The 20408-nt window shown below is 40.2% G+C and overlaps 1 protein-coding gene across 1 annotated transcript; it reads right to left on the bottom strand.

Annotated features, from left to right (window-relative positions):
* Window positions 1–16876: 16876 nt before the first annotated feature.
* LOC311045211 (uncharacterized protein) lies at window positions 16877–19380 on the bottom strand (the record flags this gene model as incomplete). Its single annotated transcript, XM_084057011.1, has 5 exons — window positions 19235–19380; window positions 18969–19097; window positions 18578–18673; window positions 18151–18351; window positions 16877–16986 (listed from the first exon to the last, which is right to left on the bottom strand). Exons 1-5 carry the CDS (start codon window positions 19311–19313, stop codon window positions 16877–16879), a joined length of 615 nt encoding a protein of 204 aa, XP_083913137.1. The 5' UTR covers window positions 19314–19380.
* Window positions 19381–20408: the final 1028 nt, after the last annotated feature.

Below are 20408 nucleotides of genomic sequence, written 5' to 3'. Positions count from 1 at the left end.
TTAAAACCTGTGCCCAGTGCAGGTAATCTTCACGCTGTGGATTTATTTGGAACACCGGGAGATCGGAGATATAACCATCCAGCACACACCACCCTTCATTCATTGAGGTTCATGCATTCATTCATCAATCACTCCATAAACGTGTGTGTGTGTGTGTGTGTGTGTGTGTGTGTGTGTGTGTGTGTGTGTGTGTGTGTGTGTGTGTGTGTGTGTGTGTGTGTGTGTGTGTGTGTGTGTGTGTGTGTGTGTGTGTGTGTGTGTGTGTGTGTGTGTGTGTGTGTGTGTGTGTAGGACCTTCAGGCTGTGGTGTTAGCCCTCCACCATTTTCAGTAGTTTGAAAAAACATGTATATCTTTAAATCTAAACTCTTTAAATCTGAGCCTGTGTGACCCAATCAGATATCAGATATCTCTGTTATAATAGGCCTACTTTATCTATAAATCAGGTATTACTCTCTGAGTTAAGCAGCCCCAACCACCTTTTTTTTTAATTATTTATTTGTAAATCTTTTCAGTGAAACCGAACATGAAGTAGTCCTGGGCCTGCACGACCACACAGCCAGAAACACAAACAACTTCCATGTCAGGAGCATTGGAGAGGTAGGTGCTCTGTTTTGTAATATATGTATAATAGTGATGCAACATAATTTTGTCACATGTGTTATCAGGGTGCTGTACACAGTCCTCTCCATTACCTTTTTTCCTCTTTTTTTGAGGCACTTTTTTATGTTCCTGACTCTGGAAAATGTGGTTAATGGCAGGCCTTCAATCAACAAGCTAAATGTTTTTGTTTTGTTTGTTGTTGTATATATATATATTTTTAATACATCTCCTAACAGTTAAAATGTCACTGATAGGTCTTCAAGCACCCCAAATACAACCCCAACACTTCTGACTATGACATCACACTGATCAAGCTGCAAAGCCCTGCCCAGATGAGTAGTCATGTGTCCCCTGTGTGTCTGGCTGACGCTGACAACTTCCCTCCTGGCACGGAGTGTGTGACCACTGGCTGGGGCTGGACCCGCAACCACAGTGAGTGAATGACAGGAAACACACTCTTTCCATTCATCAGTCACCCCACTGAACCGTTGGTCTCTAGGTTCACCCCACAACCCCACATGACACTGGGGAGTTAGTTTGGCGTTGTGCTGGGGGTCGCCAGGGTGAATTGCTCGCATTTTTTGTTCCCCTGATGGCCTGGCCTGGCACCTGGCCTGGACCGGCTGCAGCTCCCCGTATTCACGTGTGCGTCTGCATTAGCGAGCAGAGAGAGAGAGAGAGAGAGAGAGAGAGGGGGACAGACTGAGAGAGAATGAATGCACCCCGCCGTCTAGGATTCATTATTATATATCTGTTTTATGATTTTCCAAAACAAAAAGTATGGCCCACCCTAATGTTTCATAGATTCATTATTTTGAAGTCAATAAGTTTCTCCATTTTAAGTTTGAAACTGACTAGGCTGATGCTCTTTGGGAATGATGTCTATTGGGAACGATGTCCGTATCAAAGAAATTCCATTACTTTGGAAAATAAACTTTCAAGAAGTAGTGAAAATAGCAGATCTACAAGCTCACAACACGTCACATTGGGAGCTGTGAGCTTGTAGATCGTCTTTTTTCACTAGTTTGTGTCCTGGGAAGACATCAACATGTTTCTTTTGGGAGCTTTCACAGGTTCTGGGTTTGTTTCCATACATGACTGGCTTTCACATGGGTTTCATTACCCTGTTCAGGAGGTAGTAATAACCGGCAAGATGTGTCCAAAATAGCTGATCTACAAACTCACAAAGTGTTTCAATTCAACGCTTTGCTTCTACATCTGCTATTTTCACTTTTTTATGAGGCTTGTTCAAACCTTATTAAAAGTAACTTTAACATAACTAAAGGTTGTAGGAGTGCGGTGGGAGCAGCAGAGAAGCTGCTTCCTGTGGTTTAGGTTACTTACTGCAGTCTGCGTTAAACAGGAAATGTCTGTCTGTACACAGTGACTTTCACACTGTCAGCACATGGGGGGTGAGTAGTACAGTACATTTAACACTGTCAGTACATGGGGGGTAGTACAGTAAATTTAACACTGTCAGTACATGGGGGGTAGTACAGTACATTTAACACTGTCAGTACATGGGGGGTAGTACAGTACATTTAACACTGTCAGTACATGGGGGGGTTCAATCCCCGGCTCCCCCTGGTCCAAGGCACTTTATCCACAGTGCTTCACAATATGCATTCACACATTCACACATTCACACATTCACTCATTCACACACCGATGATGGAGGAAACCATGCAAGGCACCAAGCTGCTCATCGGGTGCAGTTAAAGGGGCATTCACTTTAAAACATATGGGCGGTCATTTTGATATATAGGCTTTTGTGTGAACACAGTAATGGGGGATATAAGTATTGAACGCGTCAACTGTTTTCTCAGTACACTTATTTCCAAAGATGCCATTCATAGGATATTTCTGCCAGACATTGGTATTAACTCAAGTAATCCACACATGAAAAGAAATAACAACATTTAAGTCCATAAATAATAATGACGTGTTATTTAGTGCTATAATGCAGGAAAAAAGTATTTAACACACTAACTGAAATGCATTTAATACTTAGTGTTGAAGCCTTTGTTTGTAATGACAGCTTCCAGACACTTCTTGTATGTACAGTAGTAACTAATCGCCCACACTGCTCAGGTGTGATTTTGGCCCATTCCTCCGGACAGATTGTCTTTAAATTCTTTAGTGCCCTCTGGTGAACCCTTTTATTTAGTTCTTTCCACAAATATTCAATCGAAATTAAGTCAGGTGATTGACTGGGCCATTCTAACACCTTGATTTTCTTTCTCTGAAACCATTTGAGTCAACTTTGCTGTGTGCTTTGGATCGTTGTCCTGCTGGAAGGCCCAGCCACGTCTCATCCTCATCATCCTGGTGGATGGCAACAGATTCATATCAATAATTTCCCGATACATGGCTCCATTCATTGCTCCTTCAATTATTTGAAGTCTGCCAGTACCACGAGATGAGAAACAACCCCATGCCATGATGTTTCCACCTCCAAACTTCACTGTTGGTATAGTGTGATTTGGGTGATTTGCAGTGCCATTTCTCCTCACAACATGGTGTGTAGTATCATATGACAGGCAAAAAGTAAAATGTTGGTCTCGTCAGCCATAGACCAATAAAGTTAGTAAGTAAGTAAGCAGATGAATAAACATAATTAACGTATATTCTACCAAACTCATTTAATATTCTATGTATATATATTTTCTCTCTCCCCTGTGGCAGTATAGTGATACATTAATACATATTAAAGGGATATTTCACTTTAAAAAAAACGTTGGGTAATTTTATCGACTACTCAGGCTTTTGTGAGCCCCCCAGGCCGTTTTTAAGTTGCTTGATTCAGTATAGTATAAGCCTGAGTAGACGATAAAATGACCCAATGTTTTTTTTTTAAAGTGAAATATCCCTTTAACCCATACCTGAAGAATACACATTCCTTTTCCTACAGAGTCAAGGACACGTCAGCAGCAGCAGTCACATGGTGCGATAAACGTCCATCCAACACATCCTCCATCTTGTCACCTGCAGAGTTCAGTGGTCCTCCATTTTGATGCACATGTGCTCCTCTGTCATATGTAGGGCAGGTTGTGGTTTAGCTTCCTGTCATCAAGAGCGCTGCCACTTTCCAGCGAAATGACGTGATGATCAGATAAGGAGAGCTGACGTGTCACACATAAAGACACGGACGACAGCGAGCGTCGATCAGTGCTGTTCAGGACATCAAGTGTTGATCAGTGCTGTTCAGGACATCAAGTGTTGATCAGTGAAGTTTCAGTTGAGAATCCAGTGTTAGTGAATCCAGACATGGATAAAACAGGGATAGTTTTCCTCCTTCTCTGGAGCTCAGGTAAGACTCTGTTTTAATGACAGTTGTTGGTTGATGTGAAACACACTGAGGCACAAACTGTGCATCATGGTTGTCTAAGCTTTGTGCCGCACAAAGCTTAGACAACCATGATGCACAGTTTGTGCTTTTACTGTGTGTGTGTGTGTGTGTGTGTGTGTGTGTGTGTGTGTGTGTGTGTGTGTGTGTGTGTGTGTGTGTGCGCGCGCACATGCGTGTATATTTTTGGCTGCCATGATGTCAGAATGCCATAAGGGTACAGACACACCATATCTGCCTATGCGGGCTGTATAGGGGACAGGTGGTGATTATGTGTTGTGAAGGTGGTCTGTACAGAGGACAGGTGGTGATTATGTGTTGGTGGTGATTATTCTCACTGTTACAGATATGTATGTAGAGCATATTGTCATCATCATGGACATCATGGAAGCCATTTTCTTTCACTTGTTGTGTTGTTATGACCCTATATGGTCATATGTGTATTTTCCTGTGTGGTGTTTTGTCCTGTGTGAATGTCGCCTCCCCCTCCTTGGCATGGGGGATTGAGTGGTGCTGACTTGTTACCAGCTGGTGTGATTGGTGATTGTGAGTGGTGATTGATTGTGGTTGAGTGTGAGTGGTGATTACTGGGTGGAACTAGCTGGTGATTGGCTCAACTATAAAGCTGGAGGTCACCAGTCCTCTGATGTCTTCCTCCTGACCAGTTCTGTGTCTCACTGTTTGTCAGCATTTTTGATTTGTGTTAACATGTCTATATATAATAATTTATACTGAAAATATTTTGTGGCAGGGACAAGATTTGTGTTGTTAAAATAATCCAAAAAAATATTCCTAAATGTTTTGAAAATAGCCAATCTACAAGCTCACAATGTGTCGCATCGTATACACACTGTACATTATAATTTTGACCATTGCTTAGAAATAACGATCAGAAGGTTAAAAATACAGGATACCAGTCAAGTGGTTAATAAGTATGACGTTTTGTTTTGTTTGTTTATTTATGTTCTATAGGCCAGTAGTTCTCAAAGAAAACAAATGGACCCTTAAAAGGTCTGTAACTCAGAGTGTATGCATGGAACCAAATGGACCCCTAACTGTCCATTTGGTTCCATTTATGAGAGTGTATTCACCTTATCCCTGGAGACACCCACCATGGGTGTGGCCAGGTGGGTGGGGGGGGCATATCAAGGGGTTTCCTGTTTACCAGCGTTGCCATCTCTGCTTATATTAAGCGACTTTGGGCTTTTTCTTAAGTGTAGTTGCTTATTTGGGCTTGCTTCCTAATGTTTTTAAACCAGTGGTTCCCACATTTTTTCATGTCAAGGACCCCCAGATTAATATGAATTTGTCTGCGGACCCCCATCTGAACATTATTTTGTGCCAGAGACCCTCATAAAAAATTGTGTTCAAATGTTAAAAAAAATATTCAAAATCATTCACTTGTTTTCCCAATATCTTTTTGAAAATAGCAGATCTTTAAGCTCACAACGTGTCATGTAAAATGAGTTGCTTCTTTTGGGCTTGTTTTCATAGACGCTCGTTTTTCTTGCAAAATCTGGCAACACACTGATTACCTGCCTTACACCTACAGTAAGACGGAAATAGCAAGACATGCCATCTCTGGTTTACATCCCGTATCTGCGTGACGTAGGTGGATGCCTTTTTGGGAGAGCGGAAGCATGTTGGAGTCTATTAATTCCAATGGAAGAGTGAACGTGAACACAGCTTCTGAACAATTCTTTAGCCCCATGGTCACTGAACTAAATATTGGACCCGATCGTCACAAGCTACACAATATTTACAAGATTTTAATACCAATATATGGCTTTTTTTAGAGACACAAATCAGGAGAAAATCAACTTTGTTATTGACCTTTCTCTGTCCCAGCAACAGATTCTTGCCAGATTTGGGAAGATATATGACGATCTGCAGTCTGACAGACGAGCCATAATAATAATAATAATAATGGCTCTGTCACTTATTTTGAAGTCTATGCTCTGTCCCCATAAGATGTTCTAAAAACTGATAAACTGAGATTCTATATTTGAATATAGTATGTGAAATCATTATGGACAAAAAATAAATCAAATGCGTTACCCATTACCCATTTCTCATGCCCATTACCAGGCCCTGAGGGGGTGCTAATTCTTTAGAAGGGATTTTCTCAGCTTGGACTATTATTGTTTAACAAGATTGAAATGAGCATATTTTCTTCAAATATATTACCATGTCAATTAATTTGAAAGCTTACATTCTGCACTTTCATAATCTTTAAAAAGCTGAAAAATGACAATGGGCTACTTGTGTCTGTAGCCACTGTATCACTGTACTTAGTCACATGTACCTGTGTATAAGGTTGTTCTTCCTTCGTTTATAGTCATCATCATAGTCATCATCATACAGTATGTACTAGTGTTTAACACCGGGATTCCTGGGATGCGGGAATCCCGAGGTTATTTACCGTCCCTGGAACTGACTTTGGTTCCCGGGATCCTGGTGTTTTTTTTTTTCTTGTTAGAAATGAATACTAATTAGTAGAAAGGCCTATCTACAGCGCGGAGGAATTACTATTATAATTAGCCAAGTTACTTGCCGCGTTGCCGACCAGGGCAGGGTCCCATTGTCCCGTTGTGAAATATGGGACGCACTGAATGTAACAGTAATGAACAAAATAAAACACAAGTGGCCGTGATGCCCCCTGCCTGCCCTGCGCACGCTGGTTTCCTCTGCTGTCAATACGGTAGACACCAGTTGACTAGTTGAGATTCAACATCAAGTGAAACGCTGCATAAACAGTACAGTAGGTAGGTTTGATTTCGAGCCTATATTCCAGCTTAAAATGCGCGCAAGCCAAGCAATGCTTTTGATAGAGAGAGAGGAGAGGCTGGAGAGAGAGGGGTTGTGTGAGGTTATGTTGACCAATACATACCATTAGCGTTAAATTGGAGCTTGAAATTTACAAAATTATTGCCATTAAGATTTCACCCATTTACACACACATTCATACACCGATGGCGGAGGAAACCATGCAAGGCACCTGCTCATTGGGAGCAATTAGGGTTCAGCGTCTTACTCTAGGACACTTCGACACTAACTCTGGGGGAACCCGGGATCGAACTGGGAACCTCGCAGTTGCCATCCGGCCGCTGCCACCCCTTGCACTCACACTTTCCAAAAACTGTCAAGGTTTTCCCAAAATAGCTGTTCAGAAAATAGCAGATCTACAAGCTCATAACGCGTCACATTGTAGATCGGCTGTGTGTGGTTACTGTAGGTTCTGTATTAATAATAAATTCTGCAAAGTAACAAGTAACTAAAGCTGTCATTGTAGTGGAGTAGAAGTAACAAAATGGAAAGGAAAGTAAAAGTACCTGTGAAAATTAAACTGCATTGTAAGCACTTGCTGGGTAGATATACTGGCATTCCTGAGGAGCAGCGATTGTGTGTTCTTTGTGACCTGGGAGTTGTGGAGGATGAGGTTCATTTTGTTTTTCACTGTCCACTGTACAATGATGTACGAAATTCTTTATTTGAAAAAATGCAGGATAAAAATCCAGATTTTTTTTGGATGTCTGAATGTTGTACAGTATGTTAAGTTGGCTGTTCAATAAGGAAGTTTTTGTTTTAGGAAAATTCATAGAGAAAGCAACGGCAGTTGAGGTGGAGGACGATGTACCCATAACCCACAGCTTGGACAATCAACATGTTTATGTATTCTGTTTGTGGTGTATCTTGGTGTATATGTATATTGTGAGTGTCTTATAAGCCCGTGCGGGCTGGGTATCATGTGGTGCAGGACACTATAATAAAAATATATCTATCTATCTATCTATCTATCTATCTATCTGCATAGTACTTGAGTACATATACTTAGTTACTTTGCAGCACCACTGAGTAGCCAATGACTGACAAGCTAGCTAACACCAGGTGAACTGATTGCTAGAGTGAAGAGAGACATGGGTTTATATGAATGGTCTTAACTTACAATGTATACATCACACAGCTTATATTTTTTGGATTAAATTGGAGAGCAGACCTGTGCGATTTTGGTGATGTAAAAACATGTCTGTAGTGTAAAAAATGCGGCCACAGTGACTTTACGAAAACACGGGGCATTTCTCCTCTGTCCTTCTCTCTCCCCATTAGCAAAACACATTGGAAATGCATTGGGTGCTAAAGTTAAATATTTCAAAAACTACAAATAATTTCAAAAAGAAAAGTAGGCCTACAAGCACACATGTCCACAGTAAGCTGGAAGTTTGAATGGAGTTTCTAAGTGAAAGTATGTGGGAGTAGTTACCATACTTTTGGGGGAGAATAAATAAGTGAAGATATAGTGTAGCAGCATCGAGCCCACAATAACTGCAAACATATTACAAGTTTAGGCTATCAATATCCTACAGAAGTAGAGATAAGCTGTGACCTCACCGGCGCTCTGATGGACAATAAATAAATAATCCTTTTACAAACAACATCCATGTTCTGTTCTCTTGTCAACAATGATACAAATGGATCGTTTATTTCAGCAGCTAGAATATGATAGTTTGACATTGTTTGAGTGCGTTTTGGGTGCACAGCTCCTCGTTTAAGTTAACTGTCTTCACCTGCTGCTGCTGCGCAACAGGGCCGATCTCCGCCAGGCCAGGTGGCCCTACCCAGGCCCATGAAATTCATAGGCAGTCATAGTAGCAAATTAGAATGAAATCTGCTCAAACTGACTCATATACTGATACAGAACCATATATAGACTATATATTGTTGCTGTTGGGTGGAAAAACTGTTCCTTTTAAAAATTTAAAATGGTGAAAATAGCCAATCTACAAGCTATAATTATTCATAATTAAGAAATACTATATTTATTGATTTAAAAAATCAACTTAAGTCATTATTATTGCAAGTTCATAGGTGGACACAATAGCACCACCAGGAAGACAATTTTTGCAAAGCACATTTTCTGATACTACTTCTTTTTTTTTGTCGTACCATTTTTTTGTTGTACCATAAAATAGTTTGTAAAAAGAGAGAAAAACTAAATCTGGTCTTGTTTGCTGTACAAGCAAACCAATATGCTTATCTGCGACACGTTGTGAGCTAGCAGACCTGATATTTTCAGTGTGCGACACAGAGTATAAATCAGGCTATACACTCTACCTCATCAATATATCTCCTGATACGCCTGTAGGACGTTCTCATTCATCAGATTGCCTATAACTGGAATTTCCTTTTCTTCTGTCTTGGCATTAAACTGATGTACGATATAACCAAAAATATTCACTAATAAACATTACACCTATTGATTGAATTGTATTGTAATATGAGACATATGCATGGTAATATTGTAGGGTAATTCAGTCAGATTAAATGGAAATGCACATACCATGCAGTGTCTGAGGCTGGTCTCATTTTCCATGCAGTTGCAGTCTTTGAGATGTTTTCTTTTTTTTGCCCATGATGCAATTACACATCATACTATAGATACCAAGAATTCGATTTTTTCAAAACCTCACGTAAATCGGTACAATTGATGGATTGGCTACGATTGGCTTCCAAAGTTTGCAGGAGTGGGACACAGAACATTGCTCAAAATGGCGCAAATCATGAACGCAGCGTCCTATTGCTGTGAAACTTTAAACGCATCCATGCATGTTATATTGTGCATGTACGGTATGTTATAATTGTCTTGCTCATAGGATGGCATCAAAGTACATGTTAACTTTGTAGTCACTCTTAGCTCTCACAGGGAGCTCTGCAGCACAAATGTCCTTTTCTTGAGGCCACTTGACCCCCTGAAAACCTCTCATGTTATTGGACAACTTGTCAGGCGTGTTCCACAGCCAACTGAGTTTGAAGGATAATTATATTAGTTTGTTAGTGATGAAGGTCTGTGTGACCAAATCACTCAATGACAACCAACCTGTCAGTTTAAAACAAACTATTGATTGTCATTTACATTTTGTAATTTCTGATAGAAATGATAGTTCCTCATTCCCACCCTGTGAATGGTAAATAAATAGCAGCAAACAGGGGAAACAAAGGACATATTGTCCTGTATTTCAACAGATAAACCACAACTTCAACCAAACCCTCTGTTACACTGAAGCTCATTTTGTTTCTATGTTTATCCTCAGCTCTCCAGAATGAACCAACACACAACACAACAGGTAAGTCTGTCTGTCTGTCTGTCTGTCTGTCTGTCTGTCTGTCTGTCTGTCTGTCTGTCTGTCTGTCTGTCTGCATTTAATTAAATCGCAGCCCCTAAAACATCCCTCTAAAACTCTGCTCATATTTTAGCCAGTGAAATATATTGATATTTGTATTAAACTAATTTACTGCGGGAGAAATTAATTAATTAATCAGCCCTTGCCAGCATATTTGAGTGTCTTTACTAACCTTTCAAGTTCCACAGAATATTATCATTAAGACCTGAGGCCGATTCTACAAATGCCTTCTAAATCAGTAGTTTTCAAACTTCTGCATGTCACGGACCCCCAAAATTATATGTTTTTGGACGCAGACCCCCATATGAAACTGTTTTGTGCCAGGGACCCCCCAGAAGAGAAGATTTGTGTTAAAAGAAATCTGAATTATTCAAAACATTAAAAAATGTTAAAAAATAGCAGATCTACAAGCTTGTATCGCGGCACGGAGTGACGCACTGTGAGCTTGTAGATCTGCTATTTTTGAATAGCCAATGCTAAAATCTAAAATGACACAGACGCTTTCCCAGTTTTTGTTTATTTTTAAACGTAAACCAACTCAAATGTAATCTCCCACTTTCTCCAGAGGTGGAGCCCTTCCTCATCATAGCCACCCAAACCAACCTGATGAAGATCAACGTAGACGGCTCCAGCTCCACAGAGCTCAAACAGGTGAAAACCATTAGACATAACAACATATCCTATGTAATCCTATACAATATTCTACACACTGTTTTGACATGCTGGAATGTATTCCTGTCTGAGACTAACACAACTGCTGTGGTGAGACAGGACTTGAAGGATGCAGAGGCTCTGGACTTTGACTATCAGCAGCAGATGATCTACTGGATAGGATGGAACCCCTCCATGATCAGTCGCATGCACATCAATGGCAGTGACGTCCAGGTCAGTGTGACAATGACAACGATGAGGATGAATGACAGGGAAGAGAAACTCAACTGCTTGTCTCACATGTTCCTCCCCTTTCTGTCCTTGGTTTCCTGTCTCTCTACACCAGGGCTTCACAAAATGTTACATGACAAGGACCCCAAGTAGACACAACCTCTGGCTGTATTGAATATTTGTGAAAAACAAATGAAAATACTTCCCTATCTAAAACATAATTGTAATAATTGCATAAAAAAACAATAAAACAAGTACTTTGTATATTCAGAGTGCATGTATGGTTGATTGACAGGTCCTTCACAACACAATGATCAGCTATCCAATCAGTCTGGCTGTTGATTGGGTGGCAGGAAACCTGTACTGGTGTGACATTGGCAGGGACACCATAGAGGTGTCCAAACTAAACGGGTCGTACAGAACAGTCCTGGTCAACAACGGCCTGGACTGGCCTTGGGCCATGGCTGTGGATGTACGCTACGGGTAAGATCACTGTGGCGACATCATGAACCTCACACTGAATTGATCAACCATCCTGTGAAACACCACGGATACAAGGAGACTGAATTACAGCTAAACATAAAACTGATAATATTGCATCATATTGTGTACCTAAATTGAAGTCACTAAATACAGTAGATTGTTTTGTTCTTGTTTTAGTTTTGTAGTAGATTAAGAAGGTTAGAGTTTACCACATAAGGACAATTTAAATAGTATCATGTAACTTGTTATGTAAAGTAAAGATGTCAAACCGTGACCCTGACTCAGTGTCTCCCTGACAGGTACTTGTACTGGTCAGACAGAGGTAACAACAACCCCCACATAGGGAGGATGGGGATGGACGGCACCAACAGGAGCATCATCGTGAAGAATAAGATCTACCAGCCCTACGGCCTGGCGTTAGACTACATCAACGATCTCATGTACTGGACCGACTACATGAGACACATCGAGGTGGCCAACCTGGATGGAACCAACAGACACACAGGTAACACACGCACGCACGCACGCACGCACGCACGCACGCACGCACGCACGCGCACGCACACACACACAGGGGAGGAATAAGTACTCAGATTATTTACTTAAAGGAGAGTTCCGGACTAAGTTTTTCTTACCTTTTTATATGATATTATATCCTAGGACGAGTGGTAGGCCTACAGTAGAAACATTTCATAACTCCATCCAGAGTCCACCGCAGTTAAAAACCCGATCGGACGGTCCGTGCGCTACATCGCATATTTTATCGCGATTTTATATATAATCTTTTGTTTATATCTGATGTTCATATTGACAGAAAACTGTCCACAGTGTTTTTGTCCCAAAAGAGCCACCGTAGTGTTTACAAGCTGACTTGGATGACCTCACTGGTGAAATCTCGTCTTGCCAGACTTCCGGAGGGAGGGGCGCATCTAACACAAACACTGTGGACAGTTTTCTCTCAATATGAACAAAAAATAATAATAAAATTGTGATAAAAATACGCAATCTAGCACATGGACCGTCCGCTCTGATCTTTAGCTGCGGTAGACTCGGGATGGAGTTATGAAAATGTTCTTCTTCCTAGGATATAATAATATCATATGAAAGGTAAGAAAAACGTAGTCCGGAATTCTCCTTTAAGTAAAAGTAAACCCTATTATACTTAGTTGACTGGGGTTCCCCAGGGGTCTATAGGACCCTCCTTTTATCCTCTTTACATTAAATATCTTTGCAGAAAATAGCAGATCTACAAGCTCACAACAAGCTTGTAGCTCTGCTAATTCCGGTGAATGTTTAGCCCAGAATAGGATAAATAGGGTTCATGTGGTTAATTAACACTCCAGAGTGTTACTGTGTATAAGAATGGATGTTAATTTTTACATGAGTAGTGTAAGAAAAAAACAAGAAAAACAGTGAGAATATTGTTTACTTTTGTAAACTTTATTGATGCATTTTAGCCATGGCCCAAGGCATTTTAACAAAATACTTTCCTCATGCATTTTACAGTATAATATATAAAAGACTCTTTTGGTTTTGTGTGTCTGTAGTTGTGAGTCAGGACCTTGGCTACATCACTGCTATTACGCTGTTTGAGGATCACATCTACTGGACAGACAGGGAGACCAGCTCCATCTACAGCGCCAACAAGACCCAGGGAAACAGCACGATCCGTCTCATCATCAACCTGAACAGACCATCTGACCTCCACATGTATCACCCCTATAGGCAACCTGAGGGTCTGTACCACCTACTGTATACAACATTACACTCTCATTATTACTCTTCATGCTGTTTTAGGACTTTATTTATTGTGTGTTATTGTATTATTTCATCTGTTTTGAAAAGTGCTATATTATACACTTTATTTATTATACTATATTTGTAGTATTATAATGATAATAATTATTGTAATAATAATTGTTATTGTTAGTATGAAACTGATATGTTCCTACTAAGTAGAGTAGGCTTTTAACTCCACAAAACCGTCTTTGTTTTTACAGGCGAGAGACTGGTGGGGGGGGGGGGGGGGGGGGGGTGGGGTTAGTGAAATTTGCACGTATGGTGTGTGCGATATGAAATATGAGTTTACCATAATCACAGTAATCCTTAATCATATTCCATTAAGGGCTTTTGGATGAAATGAGAGTGCAGAGGGTAGGTGTGTGTGTGTGTGTGTGTGTGTGTGTGTGTGTGTGTGTGTGTGTGTGTGTGTGTGTGTGTGTGTGTGTGTGTGTGTGTGTGTGTGTGTGTGTGTGTGTGTGTGTGTGTGTGTGTGTGTGTGTGTGTGTGTCCTCATTGTCTGCACCACACCACAGAACAGATCACTGAAACACTGTTACACATCTTGAATGGCTGTTATGTATACAAAGGGATGTACATTGCACGCCACGATAGAATAGTGGAACTCATCGCAAAGGACATATCAAAAAATCATGCACCCTCAGTGAGAATGTACAACCCAGACATATTTACATCTTTGACAGCTAATACACCAGATGTTGTTGTGGTTGATGAAGAGTCCAGAGAGGTGTTTGTATTAGAGATAGCCTGCACCTTTGACCCTAGCCTAGAGGAAGTCTTTATGACCAAGGTCATTAAATACCAACCACTTCTACATACCATCTCAGAGCTGGGCTATAGGTGCAGACTATTTGTTTTTATATTTGGCAGCCTAGGACATACCCACAGACTGGTTGTTAGAGGGTTCCAACAACTTGGGATGCCCAAAAAGGAGGCAAAAAGGCTGGCAAAGTATTGTTCTATTTCTGCTATAATTGGCAGCCGCCACATATGGCGGAGACGCTGTTACTTATAACCATAGAGAAACTGAGTGACATGCTTATTGTATCATGAAGACGTATTCCATGATTTTGTGATGTAATCTCACTGCACCTTTAATATTTGTGTCCTTGTATACTCTCCTTTGTGTGGACATAAATAAATGGTTAAAATTTGTGTGTGTGTGTGTGTGTGTGTGTGTGTGTGTGTGTGTGTGTGTGTGTGTGTGTGTGTGTGTGTGTGTGTGTGTGTGTGTGTGTGTGTGTGTGTGTGTGTGTGTGTGTGTGTGTGTGTGTGTGTGTGTGTGTGTGTGTGTGTGTGTGTGTGTGTGTGTGTGTGTGTGTGTGTGTGTGTGTGTGTCCATGTCAAGTCAATTATGTTTCTGCACTGTCAAATAGGTATACATGTATTCTAAGATAGCATCAAAGACCAAAGCTTTTTTTTTACAAGCGACCCTCTCTGGCTTATAGATATTTTGTTAAAGCTGTTGTTAATAACTAGGCTACACTTGGTTTGTAAAGTCCAGACGACAAGAATATGGCTATGACATTAGTGGCATTCATCTTTATGGGTCAGTATTTATATTATATTTGTTATTAGTGTCTATATGTCCTCTGAAACAATGTGGTTTATAGTGAGAACTTACTCTACTTGTTTATGTACTTTTAAACTGAAGATGATGGTCAATGTTGATGATAATTTGGGGAAATAATAATAATAGAATCATATTGTTATCAACTATGAATGAATTTCCCAGTCTCGACGTGCGTTGGAGGAGTGACACATGCTTAATTAATTTGACGTACGTTTGTGCAATGTAGCCTAATTAATTATTGGCAGTTGTAATCCAGAATATTTGGGGACGATCCTCCACTCTGTCTGGTAGGAAATGTATTCCTACTGCTGTAGATCTGCCATGCTGAATTATCACGCTATATAGTACATAATTGCCTCAGTTATCAAACTGCAAGATTTTTGATTTTTGAAAAATATGAATTCAGATCATAGTTTTACTGCAAAACATGGTGTTATTCTGTGAAACAACGTTTTGAAAAGGAAATCCCACAGCCTTCAGGTCTATGTCAGCTTGTCAACTTCTTGAAGTGCGCATGGTATTTTATTTCCCTGTGTTTAACTTAAGGCAGAATTGCAGTCTTACAGATGCTGTGCATCTGCCTCCAGGCACCACTTAAGGTTGGGGGGGTTACCGTTTAAACGGTTAACCATGAACATTCCCACATGGAAAGAACCTATATGCGTCATATATGTTTGTAATATAGGACCGCATACATAAAATTGGCACCTTTCCTATATGTATATGTACATATATGTACATATATGTGCATATATGTATATATATGTGCATATATGTACATATATGTGCATATACATATAGGAAAGGTGCCAATTTTATGTATGTAACATATAGGTACATATGACCTGTATGTACCATATAGGTACATATATGACCTGTATGTACCTATATCTACATATATGCAATGAAACATAATTATATGATACCTATATCACCTATAAAATAGGTGAAATAGGTGATAAGTTTGTTTTACATGTACACATTAATCAAATCCAATAGAAACCCAAATGTAGAACTTTAACACTTTATTTAAACAAGTTATAATATGCAAACATGAAACATTATGGCTTTTAAAGTGGCAAACAGCTGGATAAAAAAAAAATATATAAAATGTAAATTAAATTAAGCTCCGGGACATGGTTAACACTCCTTTTCCCCTGCCAGGCTTTTGGAAATGCCAAAACCCAGGAAGGACACAGACCCAAGAGAATAGACAGACAGAAGTTAGTTACTCATCATTGATGTTTTATTAATGAACAAACATAGCAGGCAGCTTTAACAGTATATAAAAAAACAAAAATGTATTGGCATCAAAATTTACATAAAAGTTGAAAGGACCACTTCACCACTTTTCATACAATTAGTACTTACTAATGTTCATGATAAAATACTACCATTTTTTTCTACTCTGTCTGTGTCTCATAGGAGGGCTGTGGGTAGTTCAGAAACCCATCATCGTTTGGCCGTTTTTTTTTATTAAACAAGATATTTTTAAAACACATTTAGATTTGTATTATCGTGAGAACGATGGCTTCCATTATTGCATTGCAACTTTTCACAAATATTATTATGAATAGTAAGTTACAGTTTCTATTAGCTTGAATTCAACATTGATGATGTCACTGGTGGACAGGTTTCTGAACTGCCCACAGCCCTCCTGAGACAGACCGAGTAGGAAAAAAAGGGTAGTATTTTATCATGAACATTAGTGAGGACCAATTTTATGAAAGCCGGTTGAAAAGTGGTCCTTTAAGTGCAAAAGTGCATCATGTTTAACATTTTGCATGTGTAATAAACAAATGGCCACAACCAAAACAGTGCATTTTTTTTAACATAGTGTTGTTCGTCGACTAAAACTAAGACGAAAAATGTTCTACCTTTTTCCACTGACAAACTAAATAAAATCTATGACGACTAAATGTACTGACAATTTCGTCAACAAATAACTAGACTAAAATGTTAGGAAGGGACTAGTGGACAAAAATCTGCTGCCAAAAACACTGGGGAGTACCTAGTCCTTTGCAGCACGGCTTCGGCACTTATTGGTCATGGCTTTCTTCAAGCCCTCTGCAGTGAAAACATTGGTCCATGATGCCAGAGAGGAACACCGCAAGACGTAGTCTGCAGACAGAGAAGATGACATGACACAAGTCAGTCAACATGGGTTTCCCCCGGTTAAATATATACATTTAAAGACTATATGACTCTCTACAGACTGAGCACAGCATAGCCACAAATGAGGCCAACCTGGTTCAGAGTGTACTGTACGTCCCACCAGCGCAACATGTTGGAACCTGCATTTCTTTACTGCACAAAGGCAGCCAAATTGCCCAATGATAATGTATTGGTGACATCATAAATTGAGAATATAATTTACAAAATCAAGATTTGCCAAGGATCAAGTATATTTATATGTCCCAAGCTGGGCCTTTTACAGCAGATAATAAAAGCCCTAAAAACACAATACAGTAAGACAGACATGTGTATACATTGTCACAAGGTACCCCCCACAATCTTTCTAGCCCCCTTAAAGGAGAAGTCCATGCTAGAATGCTTTCTTACCTTTCTTTGTAGTTGTTACGTCCCCACCAAAGAGGTCCAGGTGTTTTTTTGTGCAAAAACTCCTTATTGCCCATTTCCCCTACCATAGGCCCTCAATGAATTGCATTGAATGGAATGGGAATTGAATGGGGCTATGGGGTGTTGTGCTAATTCGCTTATTTCCATCGAAATAAGTAGTAAAGTGTGCCGCTTGGGATATTATTTACATTATGAAAAGAGAATATATACAAAAATAATAATAATTTTGAGCAAAAGAAATAAGCGAATTAGCACAACACCCCATAGCCCCATTCAATGCAATTCATTTAGGGCTCATGGTAGGGGAAATAGCCAATAAGGAGCTTTTGCACAAAATAACACCTGGACCTCTTTGGTGTGTACTTAACAACTACAAAGAAAGGTAAGAAAGCCTTTTAGTATGGAATTCTCCTTTAAGGGCATTTTTCTGTCTAATACCTAGATTACCATACCAGCAAATGGCAGAAAAGTAGATGACAGATTCAATGAAGGCTCTATATCATTGATTTGTTTATCTGAAACCTGGCTAACTTCCTTAAACAGAAAAGGCACTGCTGGCCTTTCTTGCAAACAATTTCAGTATTGGAATCGAATTTCAGACGATTGTCGATTATGGTCCCAAGATATCTATAAGTGGTTACCAACTCCACTGACTGGCCATCTATAACACTACTCTGAGGAACTAGTGGTGTGACAAATACTTACTGAACGGTGCATCCCTCTTCGCCTCATCCAGTTTGTTCTTCCCCTCTGGGATGACACCATGCTTTCTGTATACGACGGCATTGCGGCATTCCTCATGGGTGAAGAACACCTCGAACAACGCGTGGAATAGCCTCTTGCAGTCCTTCCTGGCACGCTGGTGTATGGCTGCCAGCTGCACAGAGGAAATCAACTGTCCACAGCCTGTGAATAGAGAGCGAGCAATTAACAAACTGCATTTTAAGACATCAGTTTTGCACTTGTAAGGCTCAGCTACATTGACCCCTTTCTGCGCTCAGTGCACCATGAAAACAGACAACTGTGACCTTCTGAAAACTTCACTATCTAGTTGCAGCTCACAACACGGATCACTCGCTACCAAGAACGTCAGGTTCAGTGTGAAATGTATGGCAAACGTATACATCCATACCTGGATATAGCTCCTGCTGCCCGAGACTGGACACTCCAGACTCTAGGTCACCGACCAGGGTGATAAAGCCCTTCAGTGCGTCTAGTTGCTCAGAGCCTAGAACAAAGACAAAAAAATCTGAGTCTACTGAGTGTATTTGTAAAACAATAAGATTGAGTACTGTTCTATATAGCTCTACAGTATATTCTGATAGCAGTCATTGATGAGTATTTGTTCAGTAGCAGGGGTCGATTTCCCAGTAAACAGAAAACAGTTTTATTTTGGGATACCAAAGTTTTCCAGTCATGTCAGAGAACTCACAAAAGAGGTACAGGATAAAGTAAAGTTTCAAGTGAGACAAAGAAATTAGCAGACAACTGAAAACTGCAACATTACAGGCAATAAAACTTACTGATACTGGAGAGCACAGTGGTTATCCTCCTCAACAGGAGCTGGAGCTTCTCCACCTCAGACCGACAAGAGTCGCAAGGCTGCCACCCTTGACCCTCTGGTATGCTCTGGTCAGATGGATTTGGTTGACCTAGAAAGATTGAAAGCACGTCAAAAACTGTAAAGAAAAGTAAAAGAAAAAAAAAGTAGAATGCAAAACTCATCTATGAATCCTGAATTTGAAGGACAACAGTGCAAGTCTGCTGACACTTAGCTGAGGAACCACACCTTCTACTGGAGCATCACTGGACGGAGATGGAGGTTGCAGTACACTGGGTGTTTCTTGGTTCCACTGATCCAAGTCCATATATGTAGCTGCATACGGCTGTGCAGAAAAGAGAAAAGGCCCTTAATTGTACTTGGTCAAAAATCATCAAAACTATAGGCTACTATACAAGCTCATAGCGCAGCACCGAGTGCTGTGCTATGAGCTTGTAGGTCTAAATGGGTTAAATCTAAAGAAAACATACCTCATCAACAGGTCAGCAGGCCTGTAGAAGAGGCTGGAGGGTATGGCTGTAGATCGGGGTAAAAGGTATCACAAGGTTGCAGAGACATAGAAAAGTAACCTTAGTTTGTAGTCTGTCAAAGATCTTTAAAAAACAGCTATGCCTTTATGCAATGCATTGTGGATTTTAGATAGAAAACCCCTTAAGAAAACCCCTTAAGACAGTGTTCTGACCACTTCTTTACTTCTGAACAACTCTACTAAAATATGACAATGACAATGTCATTCATATAGTGGGGAAGAGAATGGTCCAAATGTTTTGCACATAACTTACACTCAAAGCCAATCAAAGTCCATCAATTGCTTCAGGAGGGAGGAGACAGGAGGACAAACCCACTTTTCTGGCTGAGCAGCTTTGTTGTTTGGTGCCACCGCCAATGGGTTGATCCCAACGAAACATCTGAAATCACAAAACACAAATGGAAAAGGTGCACTCACAGCCGTTCTACAAGAGAGCACATCATTCGAGTTACACATGATGGTTCTACTTAAAGCAGAAAGTTACCTTTGAATGAATTCCAGTGTGTAACAGGCGTGCCCCTCCTGGTACACCAAAGTTGTAATAAATGGAAAAGCTGCCATTCCAGCCAGGAAGTTGATCTGTGGAGCCACAACGACCGACCTCAATGCTCAGCATCCATTGTGTAGCTGTGAGAACTTCACCTAAAGATAATTTGACATATATGGTTTGCATGTTAACAGTGTTTGTCTGTTGCTTTCCACATAACAATAGACTGTTAAACTAAAACATGACCTACATATAGTATCCGTATTTGCAATGCTTTAAAACAGTAAAAAAAAACAGTAAAAAGTGTGCAGACTAAACTCAGTGTTAATTTAACTGTCTTAAGCAGGGGTCTTCAACAGGGGGTCCGGGACCCCAAGGGGGTCCTC

Source organism: Gymnoscopelus microlampas (assembly GCF_963454915.1).
Source record: "Gymnoscopelus microlampas genome assembly, chromosome: 5".
In the NCBI taxonomy this organism is placed as follows: domain Eukaryota; kingdom Metazoa; phylum Chordata; class Actinopteri; order Myctophiformes; family Myctophidae; genus Gymnoscopelus; species Gymnoscopelus microlampas.
This window is presented reverse-complemented; position numbering and strand designations above follow the sequence as displayed.